The 21802-nt window shown below is 43.2% G+C and overlaps 1 protein-coding gene across 1 annotated transcript in view; it reads left to right on the forward strand.

Annotated features, from left to right (window-relative positions):
• Window positions 1-21383, forward strand: part of TRPM5 (transient receptor potential cation channel subfamily M member 5) — a 64572-nt gene extending 43189 nt beyond the window's left edge. Inside the window, exons 15-28 of the mRNA XM_066619444.1 lie at window positions 14-137; window positions 1370-1515; window positions 2064-2176; window positions 5417-5512; window positions 8582-8840; window positions 10452-10570; window positions 11795-11927; window positions 13635-13809; window positions 15889-16057; window positions 17007-17185; window positions 17786-17918; window positions 18900-18972; window positions 20025-20115; window positions 21280-21383. Of these exons, the coding sequence (XP_066475541.1) occupies window positions 14-137; window positions 1370-1515; window positions 2064-2176; window positions 5417-5512; window positions 8582-8840; window positions 10452-10570; window positions 11795-11927; window positions 13635-13809; window positions 15889-16057; window positions 17007-17185; window positions 17786-17918; window positions 18900-18972; window positions 20025-20115; window positions 21280-21383 (1914 nt within the window). The remainder of the gene's footprint in view (window positions 1-13; window positions 138-1369; window positions 1516-2063; window positions 2177-5416; window positions 5513-8581; window positions 8841-10451; window positions 10571-11794; window positions 11928-13634; window positions 13810-15888; window positions 16058-17006; window positions 17186-17785; window positions 17919-18899; window positions 18973-20024; window positions 20116-21279) is intronic.
• Window positions 21384-21802: the final 419 nt, after the last annotated feature.

Consider the following 21802-nt stretch of genomic DNA (forward strand, 5'->3'; position numbering starts at 1 on the left):
TGGGGATTTTCAGGGTCAGGAAGGTGTAGCTGCAGCCTTGGCAGCTTGCAAAATCCTCCGCGAGATGTCCCACCTGGAGACAGAAGCTGAAGTTGTCCGTCTAATGAAAGAAGCAAAATACGAGCAGCTTGCTGTGGGTAAGCAGCATATGCCTTGCCAAACGTTGAAAGTCATGCTGGCAACCTGGTGAGAGAAATCCGTCATCTGGCTTGTAGAAATGATAACTTCCAAGAGCAATGGGAACACGTCACCCACAATTTTGGAACGGGTGGAGGCTAAGCACTAAAGCCCACCATTGCCCCTGTCCCCTATGCATGGTTTACTAAAATAAAACAAAAACTGGCAGGTTCACTTACATGTTGTGGGTCACATCCAGTGTGACACAAACAGCAGGGAATTGTGGTAGTGAACAGTGAGTGAGTGAGTGAGTGAGTGAGTGAGTGTGTGTATGTGTGTGTGTGTGTGTGTGTGTGTGTGTGTGTGTGTGAGAGAGAGAGACAGAGAGACAGAGAGACAGAGAGACAGAGACAGAGACTCCTTTTTGAGTTTAACAGTACGGTCCTATGCAGGTTTATTCAGAAGTGATTTCTCTGAATTCAGGAAGACTTTACTGTCAAGGATGTGTGCACATGATTGCCACTTGAGGGATGTGGTAGCTGCCCATCTGATCTCTTCCACCTCTGGCCTAGTCCCTGCTGTTTCCGCTGTATCCTTTTAGACCCTCACAGCAGAGAAACCCCTCGCACAAGATGTGCATTATTTCCTTCTATTGTCCAGGCTGGAATGCAAATATTTTGAGAACTTCCTCCATAAAATAAATCAAGAAACAAAGAAGTGTGTGAAAGTTATTTTTGAAACGCACAGCTAGGCAGATTTCAAACTTGAAATCATCTTTGATGTTTGATCAATAGCTTGGATTAATAGTTTCTGTTTTTTTAATCAATTCAACCTGCTTCTTCCATGTGGCTTCCAGTGCTTATACATGAATGAAATATCGCTCCAAAGAAAGCAATCATTAATATATGTTTTCACACAATTTCCTCTCCTCCAAGAAGTAGGATCTCCCAAGGGTCAGTCAGGGCCCAACCTATCCAACCTTCCAGTGCCTATGCAGCCCCAAGGTAAGGGAACAAATGTTACTTTGAGAAGGCATCTGTGACTGTCCCCGCCACCACCACAGGATGCAGCTCACACCCCATTGGCACAGCTGCATCATCATATATAACCAAGGAAACATGTCAAAGAACATGTTGATTTTCCTAAGCTACCTGGGTAAACATCTTAACTTAAAACTAGTTTTAATTATGTATTATTTTGTGTCCCACACATGTGCACACATTCTATTTTCTGGAATCTTCACATCTGGAAGAATTGTTCAGCGAATGCTACCACAATAGTGAGGATCGAGCTTTTGCTTTGCTGGTGAGGAGAAACCAGTACTGGAGCAAAACCACTTGTCTCCACTTAGCTAAGGAAGCAGACACCAAGTCTTTCTTTGCACATGATGGAGTGCAGGTGAGTCAGAATCAAACTGTACTTTTGAAGGGATTGCAAATGCTCATTTCAGTTTGAGAATAAGGGGCGTAAATAGCCTTCTCTAAGTATATAGAGTCCACAATTAGGGTGGCTTATTTACATTTTCGGAACATAAGGAGGATATTAGAATTCTGGCTTCTGAAACAAGAGAGAGGTATTTATTTAATTTAAAATGTAATGAAGGGCAGCACAGAACATCAGCACACAGAGCAACTGAGAAGATAGCATAGCATATATATTCTATGGAAGTGTATGCATAAATGGTAGTCATGTCACTGTCTTAAAGCTCAGGGTTAAAACTCAACCCAGGGGATCTCAAACATGACTTAAATAAAAAACATAGTGAAATACAGTATCATATCAGTTCCTTGCAGGACTCCTTAAGACCTAACCATTCATAGTTTAAGATGTCTCTTTCCCATCATAAGTTCCATAGGAAACCATTTTAAAAATGGTGGTGGGGGGTGAAAATTTAATCATATCCTCTTTCTCATTTTCTCTCTGCATTTTACTCCTCTAAATTTCAGGCTTTTCTGACAAAAATTTGGTGGGGAGATATGTCAACATCCACTCCAATCTTGAAGCTAATCTGTGGATTTTGGTGTCCTCTCTTGATCTATACCAACTTGATATCATTCAGGTACGAACCGTTGTGTTGCTTTGCGTAAAGAGATTCAGAAAAGAAAAGGTAATGAAAAACATGGTATAGGTATTAAAAATGTTGAATCGATGGTAGCATATATGTTCCTGCCATGACCTAAAAGCCCTATAAAATTAAAAGAAAGAAGCATATATGAAATTAGGTTTGCTTCCTTATATAGAGAACATGTAAAGGAATTCAAACAGATGTCATAAAATGTAAGAAACTAAACATAGCGATAAATGCATCTTCATCAAGTTTAAACTCCTCTTCACTTTAAAATAGCAGTAGTGGGGGCCTCAATTTGGATCAGGATGTGGGGGAAAGTAAATCCTTTACTTTCCTGCCATTTTACATGTTACCCAAAGGAAATTATTATTATTATTAAAAATATTTATGTATTACCTTTCAACTAGAAGTAGTTTACAGAGAGCACAATCCAACCCCCCCCCCCAGCAGGCTCAAGGGAGGCAGATTGGGTCGGGGGGGGGACCGGCTGCAGCAGTGCAGGCTGGATAGTAATCCGTGTCCCTGGGTTGAGTAGCTTTATATGGACTGCTCAGATTTGTGCCCGCAAAATTGTGGGTACAGATTCTAGAAGCACCATAGGGCTGTCTGGTGCATGACACAGGGTAAGGGGAATAAGATCCCTTTATTCCAAGTTGCACCCCTAGCACCTACCTTGCCCTGGATTCAGCACAGACCAGACTGCCTGCCTGTTCTAGCACATGCTAGGATTGTTGTACCCAAAGTAATTTACATAGCAAAATAAATCAATTTTATTAATGGTACCCTGTCCCTAAAGGGCTTACAGTCTAAAAAAGAAAAAGAAAAAAGATGAAGTAAGGGACACAGCCAAGAGCTACAAGATTGCTCCCCCCCTGCTATATATAAGAGGACATTTAATAAAGAGGCACCACTTTCAACCATGCCTCTTTGGCCAATTAGCAGAGATTATTGGCATAAAAGCCCTTCTTTGAATGCATAGCAGGGGAAACCCAAAGTTCCCAAACATATGAAAAGAAAGCTATATGTGTATAGTTGTACATGCATAGAATCAAGTATGACCTTTAAAGGAACATGTGGTGGCCAGGAGCAGGAATGAGGCAGCACATCCAGTTCTGGATGGTCTGGTCTAGAGGGTAGAGCCTCCATTTGCCTGAAGATAACATCCACAAGGTCGTCAGTTTGAGGCCACCGGCACCGTGCGACCTTGAAGCAGCTGACAAGCTGAGCCGAATTATTCCATCTGCTCTGAGTGTGGGAGGATGGAGGCTAGAATGTGAAACCAGATCAGAGTGAAACAACTGGACTGTTGTGGTTCTTGAAAGATAGAACCTTCTTTCAATTGTAAAAATCCCTACGGCGATTTAATCAGCCTGCCTATGTAAACTGCCTTGAATAAAGTCTTGAATAAAGACCAAGAAAGGCGGTATATAAATACCTGTATTATTATTATTTATTATTTCTGCTCTTTCCCTCTACGAGTTCAAGAATATGCAAAAATAGGTTACACTAACTTAGCTTAGTTGTATGAATTTGTTAAAAATAAATCTTGGCAGACAAATCTCATTTCCTTTTTTGATAAGATTACAAGTTTAATGGGCAGTGGAAATGCTATGGATATAATTTATCTTGACATCAGTAAGGCATTTGACAAGGTTCCCCCTGACATCTTAATCAGCAAGAGGGTAAAATATAGGCTGGTACAATCGGTAGGTGGATTCACAACCGGTTGGAAGAGCATACAAAAAGGGTGCTCGTCAATGGCTTTGCGTCAACCTGAAGGAGAGTTTCAAGTGGAGTGCCCCAGGGCTGTGTCTTATGCTCAGTTCTCTTCCACATCATCAGTGATTTGGATGAAGGGATATGAGGAGGCCTCATCAAATTGTGGATGATACCAAACCTGGAGGAGTAGTGAACACAAGAGAAGACAGTAGAATCATCCAGGAAGACCCCAACAGAATGGAATACTGGGCTGAAGGGCAGCCCCATCCTAAGCTGCCTGGTGCCCGGATGAGCAGTAGTGTCAAAATGGCTACCACTGCTTCCTGTGAGTGCTGCGGTAGCTACTGGAGGTCTCTTCAGAGGAAGGGGACATTTGTGCCTTTCCGCCTAGTACGGGTGCAGGCCCTGCAATTGGTCTCCTTCACTCTGCATGGGTTATTTTGCTGGCTCCGACTGGAGGAGCTCTGTGCTGGGCTTTTTAGCCTGACTTGAAGCATAGTCTCTGGCAGAGGCATTCTCTGCCGGTCTCATCCTGTCCCAGGCCTGATCCTCCCTTCCCTCCAGCCCATTCCGCTCACTCCCTGCCTCCCCCAGCCTCAGAAAGCCTTACCGCTGGCCTGTGCTGCAGGAGCGCTGGCCAACTGTCCCCGCTGTACTGGGGTTCAGAGCCAACTGGTACTGGCATTCCCTACTCCTAGGGTGCCATAAACATGCTTTATGACACATTTGCAACATCCAGCACCAGCGGTACACTTGTACCACCGGCACTGAAGAGCTCAGGATTGGGCTCTGAATAAGATGAAGTTCAAAGAGACAATTGAAGGTTCTGCACTTAGGCAAAAATAACCAAAGACGCAAGTATATAATGGGAGATACCTGGCTTGGCAGCACAACATGTGAGATGGATCTTGAAGTTGCAGTGGATCACAAGATGAACATGAGTCAGCAGTGTGATGCAACTGCAAAGGAAACTAATGCAATTTAAGCCTGCTTGTAGCTTTCAAGTTGTGAGAGGTAGTGGTACCACTTTACACCGCATTGATCAGACCTCACCTGGAGTACTTTATCAAATTCTAGGCACCTCACTTTAGGAAAGATGCATCCAAACTGGAGTTTGGTTCAGAGAAGTGTGAACGAGGATGATCAGAGGAGTGGAGAAAAAGCCCTACAAGGAAAAGTTGAGGGAACTTGGTATATTTAGCCTGGAGAAGAAAGACTGAGAGGGGATATGATAGTGCTCTTCAAATACCTGAAGGGCTGTCATGTGGAAAAAGGGACAAATTTGCTGTCAACTGCCTCTGAGAGTAGAACCACATCCAGTGGTTACAAACGGCAAGACAGGAGATTCCAATTGGATATCAGGAAGAAATTCTTGATGGTAAGAGCAGTTTGGCAGTGGAACAGATTACCAAGGGAGATGGTGGATTGCCCCTCAACAGTGAAAATCTCATCTCACCTCAGTAGTGAAAAACTGCTTTTCCAATATCTTTCAGCAAATCTGTTTCTTTACAGTGAGGAAACACAATCCATGAACAAGTCAGAATCATTTAAAGAGCTTGACAGCCTGGATACAGAAAAGTCATTGCTTTTTCCCATGGAAGTGGATAGGTAAGATCACAAGTTAATGTAATTTGGAAGCATTCAAACAAAGCAAGAAAAAAGGTGTTTCTTGACATTAGCATCTGGCTGGGAGAAACTCAGATTCAAAGGGCAGCTTGAGTAATTGTTTATTCATAATGGTACCCAGATCAATGCTGCCAGTACTATAAAAATTGAGTATAGAATGTTAATAGGAACAGTGACTTTTTCAGAGTGGCTTACTTCATTTGGAATGGAACCCAGTGCTCTTTAGGCTTTAGTTAGGAAGCAAGAAGAAGCCCTAAAGAAGCCCTCTCCACAAGACAATGCAAAGGCAGAGCCAGAGTTACACAAGTTCAGTCATCAAGAGTTCCTCCACAACATCATTCTGTTTGAACAGTCAGGGTTTGAAGAAAACTTGGGATGTAATCATACAAATATTTACTGGCATGAAATTTCATTTAGATCAGTGAGATTTAGGGCACAGTCCTATGCATGTCTATTCAGTAATAAGTCCCATTGTGTTTAATGGGGCTCACTCCCAGGAAAGTGTGTTTCGGATTGCAGCCTAAACCACTGGGCTAACTGCCTGTACTAGCCCAGCGTTGGCTGGTGCTGGGCTAGTGCCAGGCTAGAACCTGGCAGGCACACAGCCTCTGCCACTCGGCAGTCTCATGGACCGCCAAGCTGTGGAAAGTGGGGACGGGGGGAGAGGCAGAGGTGTGACAGGGAGGGAGGAGTCTGGTGGAGAGTGAAGAGAGGGTGGGGAGTGTCATATACAAAGGGGGGTTTGGGGGCTTAGGGTTCTTAGTTTTCGAACCTTAAAACCCTCAAGGCCCCTTGCCCAGTAGTACTACCACCACCCTGTTTGTGCCAGTGCCTCAGTCCAGGTCCTCTAGGCTTAATTCTATCCCTTGCAGGCACCGAGCTCTTTCTCCAATTAAAGCCTCAGTCCTCAAGTTACTAGACCTCAACAAGCACTTGGTAGGTTGCGGAACGGCTAGGCAGGATTCTGAACCTTTGTCCCCAACAGACAGTGAAACAACTTAGTAAAAGATATTTTAGTTTATTAAGTACATAAGGTTACACACTCTACAATAAGGCAGCAAATGCTAGAGACATAAACATCTAGGAAGCATATCAGCAATAAAATAATAAAGCTAGCTGGCTATCTCAATACCTATCTCTCACCTGGGTCAGTTACTCTTGTAGATCTCTTAGCTCCAGGGCTACTTATGGGGCCAGGTGCCCATGATGGACAATGGAGCTCACACGCGTGCAGGGTGTTTCACCCAAAACTCTCTCCAAGAAGGAACCCCTCACACCCCCTGGGCACTCATTATTATACTTCCTATGCTAATAGTACTGAGGTGACTTCATACTTATTAGACTGTCCAATCAGAACCCTTGAGGAACAGAACCTTCTCGAAGTTGGCCTGGTTGCTAACCCCTCATAGTTCTTACCCCTCCCAACTGGAGATCCACAGCTGCACTCAATCACCCTTGATAAGGCGCCTCTCTGTCTGCGAAGGTGCTAAACATTCCAATTGGTTGTAATTCTTGTTATCTGTCCTTCCTGGCCAGCAAAGGAGACAACAAATCCTTTTGTTTATTTACTCACATTCCTGCAGCTGGGAACTGCTAGTAACTTCTCAGTTACACTGTCTTAGTTTGGTTCAGGCTTCACATGCCAACCTAGGCCTAACATGTAGTTATTCATGACAGGGAGGAGGTGTGATGGTGAGGCAGGAGGTGTGCTGGGGGTGTGGAAGCGGAGAGGCAGAGAGGCAGGACCAGTGGGGCTCCGCTCCACCAGATCCAAAGCGTTCATGCAGGGCTCGCCGCCTAACATGAACGCTCTTCCCTGAAACGAGTAGCCCCATTGCGGGGCTTCCGTTTTCGGCGTTGCTGCAGCTGCGCGCCCCGGGCAGCTCAGGATTGGTCTGTCAGTGAGCAGAATGTGGTAAAGCCACTTTTCATGGACATGTGAAATCTGACTTGTTTAGATCTTGTTACCAAGTGGTTAAAGGATTCCCAATTCACTTCCATGTTCAGAATGACACAGATAGAATCCATAGATACTTTCATTGTCTTATGTTGGAACCTAAATCCCATTGAGCCATTATGATGCCATGGATCATTTTTGATAGGTGATTCACACGAACTCATCCTTCAACAGACTGCGTCTGTATGATTAGCAATCGGGGAAACAATGGTTGATGTGTTCAGACTATGACTGGAATCGGTTGGAGTTTGAGAATTAATTTCAGTGAAGCCAGAATATTTTCCTAAAAGTTGTACTGAATATTCTTCCTGCTTTGATTAGACAACAGATAAAACAAAGAGTTACTATACTGTCTTTGTTGAGATTATGAAGCTGTACATGTGAAAATAAATTACAAATCTGAATAGCTAAGTTTAGGTAACAATTTATGCTAAAGAATTTGGAAAAAGAGAATTTTCTGTACATTCTTTGATAGGAAACTTGTCTCTGTTTGAAGATACTGTCCTAGTGACTAGTCCAGGGGTGCCCAAACTTTTTGGCAGGAGGGCCACATTATATCTCCAATACCCTTGTATTGGGGGCTGGGAAAAAAGAATAAATTTACATTTAAAATTAGAATAAATTTACATAAATTTACATAATTGACTGTATTAGAGATGGAACATATTCAAATGAATGAAGGCCTCACGATAGCTCAAGGCCTTGCGCAAAGCAGGGCTGGCCTTTCCTTTGCTGCTACTGCTTCACAGACATGTAACAGCAAACAGCGGAGGGAGCCCTTGGCCCGCAGCTTGTGTGAGAGGGCAAACAGTTGGCTGTTGCGTTGGGCCAGTTCAGGCTCCAGCAAGTCTTTGGAGGGCCAGAGGCTCATTGGAGACTGGAGATTCCCCGCGGGCTGGATTGGGGGTCCCCAAGGGCTGCAAATGGCTGGGGATTGGGCAACCTGGACTAGTCAATCCATGCAGCTCACAATCAAACTATAACATCGCTTTACGACCTGCTGTTGAGACAAATGCTAATGATTCAGTGATTCATTCTCATTAGTAATGAAATTTGTTTTTGCTTTTGTTTTGCATTTTTTTTTGGGGGGGCAGAGGAGATGACAAATTGGAAACACAGATTGATTCTGAAAATGTAGCATGTGCAACATTTGTGTGTACACAATGGAAAAAATTCTGGACTGCTCCTGTCACAGTATTTATGGGAAATGTCATCATGTACTTTGCCTTCCTCTTCCTGTTTGCCTACGTCATCTTGGTGAATTTTAAACCACCCCCACCTGAAGGTCCGTCCATCCTTGAGATCATACTTTACTTTTGGGTTTTCACACTGGTCTTGGAAGAAATCCGACAGGTCAGTAACTTAATGGTATAAACAAGCATTTTATAATGAACAAATAAGTATCTTCAGCTATTAAAAAATTTAAGGGCTAGAGCAGGGTTTCTCAAACTGTGGGTCCACTTGGTGGTTCACAAAGCTGAAACTGACAAGCTGATAACAGAGAAGGAAAATGCATGTAGCCCTATGGAAAGTAAAACTGAGCCACACTGTTTGTTTACTCTTGAGTAAACAACCTTGCCTTGTGCATTCCGAAGGGCATGGTGAGAGGAATCCAGTGCCACCAGAATGGTCCCAATCCAATAAACCCGCCTCCCCCCAACACACCTGAGAAGAAAGTCCTTCCCTCCAAACTGATGAACGTATTGAGCCCTATGGAAAGCAAAACTAATCTACGTAGGGTGCAATCCTAACCAACTTTCCAGCGCTGACTTAGCCACAATGCAGCCCCAAGTTAAGGTTACAAACATGCCCTTACCTTGAGGAGGCCCCCTTGATTGCCTCCCCAGTGCAAGATGCAGTGCACACCACATTGGCACAGCTATGTCAGTGCTGGAAATTTGGTTAGGATTGCGCCCATATTGGCATTTACTCATGAGCAAGCAAATGTTCCTTGGCTCATATTGAAAGTCAGGTGAAGGGGAATGCAAGGCCATCAGAATGGTTCTGATTTGATGAATGTGGAGCTCAACGAATGCTCCAGAACAGGGGTGCTCACACTTTTTTGGCTCGAGAGCTACTTTGAAACCCAGCAAGGCCCGGAGATCTACCAGAGTTTTTTTTACAATGTTCGCGCCATCATAACATATAACATTTATGTGTACAATGTATGTTGGTGTACCTTGAGCCCCACTGAGTATAACAGGACTTACTCCTGAGTAGACATGCCTAGGATTAGGCTGTGAGGCTGCAATCCTAGCCACACTTACCTGGGAGTAAGCCCCATTGAATACAATGGGCCTTACTCCCGGCGTTTCCTCCCAGAGGCACCTGAAGGGGGGGCGTCGGCACTCTGCGATCTACTCATTTTGCCTCGTGATCTACTGGTAGATCGCGATCCACCTATTGAGCATACCTGCTCCAGAAGGTAGCGCCCCATCCACCACGAAAAGGGTAAAAAGGGAAGCTTCAGCTGGTAAGGTGAAACTTTTTTTTTTCAGTCTTAATTGTTGCCATTTTAAAAAGTGGGTTCTGGTGGTTTTGAACCATTTCTTTATTGGAAAATAAAGTGATGTCCTTTGCATTGTTTGCGTCTTTTCCTTATTGCTTGTTGGTATCTTTTCCAGGCTCCTCCCTCCCCCTCCTGTGGAGCCTCATTTTCTCTCCTCATTGCTCTGGGTTTTTAATTGTATTTGGAGGGAAGCTTTGAATCTCAATTTCTAGCCCCCCCCTCCAAAAAAAAAAAAAAATGTTGGATTTAAAACTGATTTTGTCCCAAATCACACTGAACTTGTTTAAACAGAAGAATTGAACTGGGCACTGAATAGGGCTGAAAATCTGCCTTTGGGGGGGGGGAGGGGTATTACTGACACAATGCTCCTAGTCCATTCTTGTTAACCTGCAACATTAAGTTAATGATAGGCTATGTCAATGCTTAACACAACCACAACTGTCATTTACTTACAGAGTTTCTTTACTGATGAAGATATGAATTTAATGAAAAAATTCAAATTGTACGTAGAAGATAACTGGAACAAGTGTGATATGGTTGCCATCTTCTTGTTCATAATTGGCGTCACCTGCAGGTTTGCAAATTCAAGAGTTTGTTTGTGTATTTCTTTTATGTGATGCCATAGCTAACAAGGGATACAATTTCACAGAAAAATTTCTTGAAAAGATGATGAAATAACCCGGGATATGAGACCCGCACTGTAACTGTGAATGTGAAAAAGGTCAACATTTCAGAATTATGCATGGCTTCGAAAAACAGTCAATAGGGGAAAATAGTTTCCCCTAGTAGTTTTGTAGTTTGTTGTTGACATAATGAAAGCACTGTAGAGCCCCTGAAGATATTAACATTTAGTCAATGAAAACCATAGAAGAGAATAGAGTTTGTATAGAGTTTGGGGGGATGGGGACCAAACAAGTGGTGAATGATAAGATTAGTGTTATTCTGGAAATGGTTACTATGAGACACTCACTCATTGAAAAAGAATGTTTTCCTTGGTACTTATTCCAATTCCTGCTCACTGTATCCTCATGGATATTTAGTCCTCATGGAGTGGTGTCAAATTCCCTTGACTAGTTTGTCTCAGAGCCCAGTCCTACGCATGTTTCCTCAGAGCAAGGGTGTCCAAAGTTTTTGGCAGGAGGGCCACATCAGCTCTCTGACACTGTGTCGGGGGCCAGGGAAAAAAAGAATTAATTTACATTTAAAATTTGAATAAATTTACATAAGTTTACATAAATGAATATATTAAAGACAAACCTATATGAATGAATGAAGGTCTTGCAATAGCTCAAGGCCTATAAAAGGCCTTGCACAAAGCAAGGCTGGCCTTTCCTTTGCTGTCGCTACTGCATCACAGACATGAAACAGCAAGAAGTGGAGGGATCACTCACCCCACAGCTCATGTGAGAGGTCAAACAGTCGTCCTCACGCTGCAAGCAGTTGCGTTGAGCCAGTGCGGGCTCCAGCAAATCTCTGGAGGGCCGGAGTCTCATTGGAGACTGGGGACTTCCTGAGGGCTGCATTGAGAGGCCTCGAGGGCCTCATGTGGCCCAAGGGCCGGGGTTTGGGCACCCCGGCCTCAGAGGTAAATTCCATTTTAGTCAATAGGGCTTACTCCCAAGTGAGTGTGGATAGGATAGCAGCCTTAATGATTTCCATGGTGCTTAGGTTAGGCATGACTAACCTTCTTAGGATACAACCCTTTTTAGTATTTACCATATACTATCCTACAAATAAAATGATTACAATTGATCTGAAAGGAGTCAAATCACATTTTCTTATTGTTTTCTTGCCACAGAATGTTTAATTCAGCCTTCCAGGATGGCCGTACAATACTAGCTATTGATTTTATGGTGTTTACTCTCAGACTGATTCATATTTTTGCCATTCATAAGCAGCTGGGCCCAAAGATTATTATTGTGGAGAGAATGGTAAGTACAAAATTTCGTAGCAAGATGTGAAAACAAATTATTACAGACGTTTGAAGACTTTAGAGAAGCTTCTGCTGTTTCTCCTATACAGAAATGAAGAACCTGCTAAATTTTTTACATGGCACAAAGCAAATAGTTGGGCACTTAAGCCGCATATATTTGATCCTAAGGGCTCAATAGTTACAGCACAAACAGTGCTTGGTGTCTCTGTAGCTAAAAATGATTGCAGGGAAGGCACATCACAAGTACTTGTACCTAACGAAAGGGCTGCATATTTTCTTGTACTTTGCCATTCCAAAACTGGACAAATAAACTCCATTTAAGGATAAACTGCTCATCAGCTTTTCTGTCCTCCTACCCTCTAACCCAGTGATTTTCAACCTTTTTCATCTCACAGCACACTGACAAGGTACTAAAACTGTCAAGGCACACCATTGATTTTTTGACAATTGACAAGGCACACCATGCTGTTGGTGGGGCTCACATTCCCCAATAGCCCTACTAATAAACAATCCTCCCCCAAACTACTGCAGCACACCTGAAGACCATTCACGGCACACCAGTGTGCCACAGCACAGTGGTTGAAAATGGCTGCTCTAACCAAATTAGAGGTCCTGCCACATATAGATACACTTCTTGCATGAGTTGGCTTATTTGTGGGTAGAGCTAACTTGTCAACAATTGATAACCTGGACAGCTGGTGTGATAACTCTACACACAAATGGCTTGACTTTCATGGTAAGGGTTTATGCATGACAGGATTTGTGTGGGACAAGATGTGTTGTCATGTGGAAAGCTCTGCTACTCAGAATTCATAGGATTGGGAGATTAGAGCAACATGAATAGTGGCAGTAAAAGGAGGTTCATTTGCAAACACTGCATGGGGTTGAACTCAGTATATAGCATATGTGAATTACAAGGTATCCAGCCCTTCTGTGTGTGGGATCTAAATTCCTAAAAGGTGACTGATGTGTGTTGGTTACTTGTGGTTACACAATGGTAAATGAAAGGCGTTCTGCATATTCTCAGAGGAATAATCTTCTTCTTTATTACCGTTTCACTTGTTCTATGGTTTGCAAACAGATTTCAGGCACAAGCCTTGATCAGTTAAACTCCTTTTCTAAACCTCGAAATGTTTTGACCTCATGTTGAAAGGCTACAGAATCATGAAGGCTTTGTAACCGTCTAGGCTTGGTTTAGTTCGTCTTCAAAGCACACTCCTTCTGCAACCCCTTTCTTGGATCTCTTTTCGCATCCGTGGCCAGTTAAACCCCCACCCCTTCTCACTGCTACTTCTATGAAGCAGCTCTGTTTGGTCCTTTCGCCATTGTCCTGTCCATCTTACTAGCAACCCCCAAGCAAAGTATTGTTTTGGCATTGTTCTACGCAGTATCTAGCACAGTCATGAAAGTGACCTAATAGCATGGATTGGATTAAAAAAGAGTCTTCACTCATGATGGAGCTGGCATGGGACCAGTTCTGTGCTACTTCCTACCATCTGGTGACCATTTCAATCCAGCTTTATGGCATGCATGTAGCACAAAACTGTCCTGCTAGCAGGCCTGGGTCCTAGTTGACTGTGGAAGTGGCTTTTGACAAGTACATGCAAAGAGACCATTCTCAGGCACAAATCCTCTTATTAAATTCAGCTTTTCTACTCTCTGTATCAGTTTCAGTCAACAGCTTTTTGTTGTTGGTGTTTTACAGATGAAGGATGTTTTCTTCTTTCTCTTTTTCTTGAGTGTGTGGCTTATTGCCTATGGTGTAACTACACAAGCTTTGCTCCATCCTTCTGACAGTCGGGCTGAATGGATCTTTAGAAGGGTTCTCTATCGTCCCTATCTTCAGATCTTTGGACAGATTCCACTGGATGAAATAGATTGTAAGTTTAATTATATACCCTTTAGTGCAGGGGTCTCCAAACTTTTTGACCAGAGGGCCGCATCAAATATCTGGCATGGTGTTGAGGGCCGGGAAAAAAATTTAAATGTAAAATTTAAATAAATAAATTAGAGATGAAACTTAGATGCGTGAATAAATGAATGAATGGGCTCATTCAATCAACCTCTCTGGCCCTCAGAACACCCTCCAGATACAACCAGAGCACAACTTTGGTCATGTACAGTTGAGTGGGCCAGAGGCTTTCAGGGGACAAGAGGCTGACTGCGGGCTGGATAGTGGCTTGTCGTGGGCCGCATCTGGCCCCTGGGCCGGGGTTTGGAGGCCCCTGCTTTAGTGTACTCATCTTGTGCCTGAACTTTAATTAAATACCATTTAGTGCAGCGTTTCTCAAACTGTGGGTCGGGAATGGATGATGGCCGGATCCCAAAGGATCTCCTCTATGGAGAACTTGTGCAAGGAAAGCGCCCTACAGGTAGACCACAGCTGCGATACAAGGACATCTGCAAGAGGGATCTGAAGGCCTTAGGAGTGGACCTCAACAAGTGGGAAACCCTGGCCTCTGAGCAGCCTGCTTGGAGGCAGGCTGTGCAGCATGGCCTTTCCCAGTTTGAAGAGACACTTGGCCAACAGACTGAGGCAAAGAGGCAAAGAAGGAAGGCCCATAGCCAGGGAGACAGACCAGGGACAGACTGCACTTGCTCCCTGTGTGGAAGGGATTGTCACTCCCGAATTGGCCTTTTCAGCCACACTAGACGCTGTGCCAGAACCACCATTCAGAGCACGATACCATAGTCTTTCGAGACTGAAGGTTGCCAACAACAAACAAAAAGGGTCGGGACCCACTAGGTGGATCGCAGGCCAATTTCAGGTGGGGCCCCATTCATTTCGATATTTTATTTTTAATATATTAGACTTGATGCTACCATAGCATGTGACTGCATTTGGGGAAATGTTGCAGACCTGTACTTTTAACAGACTACTATGTATATGCTTTTAACAATGATAGTAAATAGGACTTACTCCTGGGTAAGTGTGGGTAGGATTGCAGCCTAGGATTGTTAAAAATGTTCCTGCTTGATGATGTCACTTCCGGTCATGACATCACTTCTGGTAGGTCCTGACAGATTCTCATTCTGAAAAGTGGGTCCCGGTGCTAAATGTGTGAGAACCACTGCTTTAGTGCCTGAAATGACAAGAGAAAGCAATGGGCAGCCCAATACTAACCTCCCCTGATGCTAATGAAGAAGCACCAACAGTGCACACAGCATTCTGTGGGGGAGTTTTGAATCCCAGAGTCCTCCTTGAGGTCAAGGAACATTTGTTCCCTTTTCCCAGGACAAGCCTGTGCTACCCCAATGGGTCCACTCTGATCTGTGCCAGCTATTTCTCTGGAAGAAGTCCAACTGGACCTGGGGTGGGTGATCAAGGTTGGGAAAGGGGATAGGATATCAGAGGAGCTGCTGCCACCAATATTGCCCCCTTCCTGGCCTTGACCCTCTGGCGCACGTAGTAGCTTCAGGAATGCAATTTAGCTTGAGATCTGGCCCAAGACCTCCTGATGCCAGAGACAGCATGCCAATTGCTGCCCCTCTTACCCAATAATGTACCAACCCCCTGCTTTTCCCACACTTCAGTATTCTAGCTCAGCACTCCCCTCCCTTCCACATTTCCTCTTCTTCTCTGTTCCCCTCTCCCTTTTCTAATTCTGAGAGTGGAAGGAGAATTAGGAACAGTGGAGGCAAGTTAGCAAACAGAGATTGGTGCCCCCCTCCAATCTGCTGGCTAAGGCAAGTGCTTCAGCTGGCCTCATGGATGGGCTGGCCCTGATTGTAGCACAGGGTGAAATGATTAATCCACTCTCCAGCACTGTGGTCCTGACCTGTATCAGGTCTCCTGTGGCTGTTACTTTAAAAAAAAAAAAGGGACAAGATGACATGTTTTGCATCATGTCTGGTTTGGCCTGCTTCATGTTTGAGATCTGTCTCTTGGCAAGTCCATATAGAGCTTTTGAAGTCTTAGCATAGTTTCAGCCAATTGCTTTGTTTTCACTTCACTACAGCATCTCGCATGAATCTGGAAAATTGCACAACCAATCCACTGGAGAACCTGCTGGAGAATGTAGCGTTGTGCCCCAATGTCTATGCCAATTGGCTTGTCATACTTCTCTTGGTCATTTTCCTACTGGTTACCAATGTGCTGCTTATGAATCTTCTGATTGCCATGTTCAGGCAAGTAATACTTTGGCTATTATAAAAGGAGAAAAGAAACATATAATGGGTCTTCTATGTAGCAATGGCACATAAACTATTACAATATAGGTATTGGTGGTTATCTTCAAATTACATGTGAAATGCAGAAAAAATTCAAGAACACCTAAGCCCCATTGAAATATATGAGTGTGACAGTCCAGTCCTATCCAAGGTCTGTGCCTGTGGAACGCTCATTCTGCCAGTGTAGGCTGCTGCAAATGAGCTGTAAAGCACTTTGCAGCAGTGCAGGGAGCCAGCATGCCACTGGGAAGCCCAGGGCCTTACTGTGCATACCGTCAGAGGCCTGCCAGAGAAAATAAGCCTGGCATGGGGTGGAGAGAGGGCAGGGAGGGGTTGAACAGGGCAGGGATAGAGAATGATGAGGAGATGGTGCAGGGGTGGTCAGATTGGGCCTGGGAGGAGGGTGGGATTAACGGTGGCTGTTAATCCTAACCCTTTTCCTGGGCCTGATCGGCCTGCATGGATCAACTCAGCAATTGTCTGGACTTCTCTCTTGGTCAGGTTAGCCTTTACCAATCATAGTTATCATCTTAGGTGCTTCAAACATCCAACATGGGTCAGGGGAGAGAGGGATGTATAAAAGCACAGGTCGTCCCAGCAAGTCAGTCCATTCAAGTGAGTGGATTGCTCAGGTCAGCCAATTGTTGCAACAGCACTTGCTTGACTTGGAAGCATTGATGCCAGGTGGAGTCACTGAATAGCTTGATCTTCTGGGAAACGTTAAGCTTGTAGGATTCTGCCTCTTAACCGCCCCCTACCTGGTAGTGTATTGTTACCTGGGACATGGAGCATGCACAGCTTAAATTGCAGTGCTCTCTTACTGTAATTTTTAAAAAATTGTGCTTAATGTATTTGAAAACTGAATTTTATTAGAGAATATTTGTGCTCGCTTTTCCCCCCTTTTAAGTTACACTTTTCAGGTTGTTCAGGGAAATGCAGACATCTTCTGGAAATTTCAGCGTTACAACTTGATTGTTGAATATCACGGGCGGCCTGCATTTGCCCCTCCCTTTATCATTATTGATCATGTTAAACTGTTTCTGAGAAGAATCTTTAAGAAGACAGAGCATAAGAAGGAGCACCTGGGTAAGCAAAGAGGAAATGGCAGGGGGCTGACTGGAACTTGTGAACACTTGAGGGCTTGTTCACATGTGTGTGTATATCTGTAGCCCTGTTCAGGCATTCAGGTAGACAGGGTGTGGGAAAACCTCCCAGGTAGAGGGAGAGTGGGGGGGGGGGGGAAGAAAATATTTCTTTACCCAACATGTAATTAGTCTGTGGAACTCCTTGCTGCAGGATGTGGTGTCCTAGATGCCTTTTAAAGGGGATTGAACTGATATCTGGAGGAAAAACCCATCACAGGTCACAAGCCATGGTGGATATGTACAGCTGAGATTAGCTAGTACAATGTCTCCCATCTCACCCACCTAATTAATGGTTAGTGCTATTATGTCTCACATTGCTGAACATATGAAGGGGAGTATGCATTTGTGAGTACTAACATGGGCACATCCGAGTTGCTCAGTGTTCTCCAGATCATGGCCTCAAACCAAAAACTATATTGATGAATAATACTAATGATGATTACTCATTGCAAGTCAAACTTGATAAACTGAATTCTGATCTTCATTTAAGCCACTCCCCTCATTTAATCATAGTGTACCTTTTTTGCTTCTTTTTGTATAGAGAAAGATCTTCCAGAAGCTCTAGATCAACAAATCATAACATGGGAGATGTTGCAAAAAGAAAACTACCTGGCTAATCTGGAAACAAAGAAAAAAGAGAGCAATGAAGAGAGGTTAAAGAAAATGTCAGAGAAGTAATTATCAGTTGTTCAAGATTTCCAAACCTGCATTTTGGTGCTAATAGAAAGACAACAGTAGATAAGCAGGTCTCTTCTCTAGGCCAGGGGTCTCCAAACCCTGGCCCAGGGGCCGGATGCGGCCCACAGCAAGCCTCTGGTCCCCTGAAAGCCTCTGGCCCACTCAACTGAACATAACCAGAACTGTGCTCTGATTGTGTCTGGAGGGTGTTCTGAGGGTCAGAGGGGTTGAATGAATGAGCCCATTCATTCATTTATTCACTCATCTAAGTTCCATCTCTAATTTATTTATTTTAATTTTATATTGAAATTTTTTTTCCGGCCCTCCACACCACGCCAGATATTTGACACGGCCCTCTGGCAAAAAAGTTTGGAGACCCCCTGCTCTAGGCTAAAAGAATAAGGGCGCAATCCTAACCAACTTTCCAGCAGCAAGGTAAGGGCAGTGCTGCTCCAAGGTCAGGGAACAAACATTCTCTTACCTTGAGGAGGCCTTTGTGACTGCCCCCCCCCCAACTGCAAGACGTAAAGATGCAGCACATGCCCCATTGGCACAACTATTTCAGAGCTGGAAAGTTTGTTAGGATTGGGGCCTAAATCTGTCAACTTTATATATGACACAATTTTCTGAAAGACACATTTTGTAAGAGAACTGTAGCATTAATACAAACTATTCATTGTATATATCGCATGGCCCTTATGTTGACACAAATAGGATAGACTCCTAATGGCTACTCCATGGTCCCTGCAGGACTGTCCAATTTGGGTTTGCATGGAAGCATTAATTTGCATCTCCTTGTGGGGCTGACATGTGACTAACACAATTTGCACTATTACAGCTGTCAACAGTGAGGAATTGGGGTCACAGGGAACAAAACTTCTGTAAACCTCATCTTGAAGCATTCATGGATGAAGTTGTTTAGAGCCAAAGGTTCTTTGTTCATTATACTCTACTTTTGTCATTTTTTTCTGAAACAGAGTGAACAATATTTCAAAATATTTTAGTGGTCTGAAAGAACAAGAAAAACAACTTAGATCCTTGGAATCGCAAGTAAGGATTCTGTTCCTCATTCTTCAGAAATGCGTAGGATATGCTTATAGGAAATGTTAGCATAGATTAAACTGGATTTTTTTCCAAGGTCTGCTTTAAAATATCTTTTGTGGCCAGGACTGTATGCCTTACCTTATCCATCTTGGGCAATACAGAAGTGAAGCCTTAGGGCCCAATCCTATCCAACTTTCCAGCATCGGTGCAGTGGCAATGCAACCCCTAGGTAAGGGAACAAATGTTCCCATACCTTGAGGAGGCCTCTGTGACTGCCTCTCCCCCACAGGACGCAGTGCACGTCCCATCGGCACGGCTGCACTGGCACTGGAAAATGGAATAGGATTGGGCGCTTAACAACCTAATATATGCCCTGGGATCTCCTCACATCTTGATTCACATGAACTATCTTCATCTTTGAACTATCCTCAAAAGGGTGTAAATGACAGTTTATGACTACCTCTTTATCCAGTGGGGATACAATTTCTTGGCCTTGACAGATAATGGAAGGATCAGACTGTCTGATATTTGGCCATGTCCTACAAACAACAGTTCTCCATTCTTCTTTCACTTGTGGGTTACTCTTCTGGGAATTCTGGTACTGTCTTATTTTCTGACTTGAGTCTAAACTTTGCTTAGGATTTTCTTTTCACTTCTGCTGAAATATAATCATAGATACATCAAATAGCCTCCAAAATCTCTTAAATTTATGCAAATTTTTGTTGTCTGAGCTACTGTGACATGGCTGCTTAATGACTGGAAGAAGTGTTTCAGCACTGTCAAGACTGCTAAAGAGATACACGATGAAAACATCATTATGAAACCTCACTGTTGCTTAGTAGTTGGGGCTTTTCAAAAACAAAACATACAACATCTGCAGACAAACCCTTAGGATGGGGTGTACTATGTGGTACACCATTGAAGTGCCACAGAACCAGTACATTCTGCTTGTGTTCCAAGCAAAGGTGTCTTCATAGCTCCCTATGCTTGCAATTCCAGTATGTTATTTTGATGGAAAATGGATTGATGTTGAAACAATTTGTGTAATTCGTTTGTAGATCAGCTACTGTACAGTTACCCTTTCTTCAGTGGCAGATAACTTAACCAAAAACAGCTTCCTTTGCAACAGACCAGCTCTGAGCTACACAGGTAAGTAAAAATGGTAGGTAGCTGTGTTGGTCTACATAAGAAAAAATCTCAAAGCAACTATCTGGTACTACCTTTATTAGGAAAAACCAAAAAGACACCAGGCATACTAGTCTCCAGGCCGGAACACAGTGGGAATTGACTCACTTCTGATTTGTTCCCTGGTGGTTTTTCCAATTGGAAATGCACTGAAAAATGCAGGGTGTGGAGTTGTTGACCTGTAGGAAATCTCAGTCAGTTCTGCCTGTCAGTCATCTCGTGAAGGTATTCAGAACTACTTTGGAACACACCCATGAAATACTATGAATGTGAATTCACTATCAGAAGGTTACTTGAATTAGCTGGAAAATATTGAAATGGTTTAGTGGGAGATAACGAAAATTGGACAGTCAACTGCATGACTAAGAAAGCTTGGATGAAAACATTCATGTGGAATAGCGATCAGACTCCATAAAAATCATGTGAAAGCAGAAAAACTGTAAAAGGCTATAACATACAAGAAGCCTAGGATATTATATACAAGACATGAAGTGACCAATTCACAACAGCAGTGATGGGTGACAGTATCATTTGTGCCAAGTTAAATTAACATCTGTAATGGAAAACATGCTTCAAGATAAGTCAAAGGTGTAAAAATTAGTTTAGCATAGGTAGAAAGGTAGTATCACCAATAACTAGTATTATGAATGGGCCACTTTTGAGGTTTGCATCAATGTCGCAAAACTAGTGTACCTTTTGCATTTCAGTTTTTCTTTCTGTTTTCCATTTTGTCTTCCCAATATCCATAAGGGTCAGAGAACTGAGGATAACATTTCATGCTTCTGACCAAGTGGGTTCTAATCCATAAAAGCTTGTGCTACAATAAATCTGTTAGGCCTTCATTGTACCATAGAACTAATTAATTTTATAGCTACAGCCTAATACAACAAACCCCTGACGTGGAGCAGAGATAGAATCTCATAATTTATTGAATGAATAATCGTATAGTAAATAAGCACAATTAAGAGACCTCAATGCTTCCCTGTCCGCTTTTAAAACCCAAAATAACTGATAAATGGAATAAGGAAACATCTCTACAAATGATTGCATAAACTGAGGATCTTATCCAGGGACTCCTGTGCCAGCTCATTTAACCAATGCTTTTTTTTTTTTTTTAAACTTCAATAGGTCTTATGAATACAGGCACTCATCAAATCCCTGCACCTGAAAGGAGTGAAGATGGAGAGTTTATCTATTCCCGTGATGATGACATGATGTACATTGATAACTAACTTTCACTCTTGCAGATCAAACATTTTGCTCAACTGTGGAGCATCTTTTTGACCTTCTTGACAAGGTCTTCCATTTCCTGATAGATGTCTTCCTTTAATTGCAGGGTGCTGGTCTATCTCTTACAGCAGTCATATCATGCTTACCTGCTGTTAGTATTGCATCTGATGTATGAGTCTTAAAAGTGTCTACACTATTTCCACGGCTTCCAACAATGCCACCTATTTCTTAACTGCTGCTGCTTCAGGGGTAAATACTTCAGCAGGGCAATTTTCAGAATAAAAACCGCATTTAGGAAATAAATGACCCCATTCGCCCAGTGACCCAGTTTTGACTAGGATTGCACCTCCCAGTAGCTAGCTAAGGAAAAAAAGAGGTGCTACCAGTTGAAATTACATGCTCATGTTCTTGCATAGTTTGG

Source organism: Tiliqua scincoides, chromosome 1, assembly GCF_035046505.1.
Source record: "Tiliqua scincoides isolate rTilSci1 chromosome 1, rTilSci1.hap2, whole genome shotgun sequence".
NCBI lineage: Eukaryota > Metazoa > Chordata > Lepidosauria > Squamata > Scincidae > Tiliqua > Tiliqua scincoides.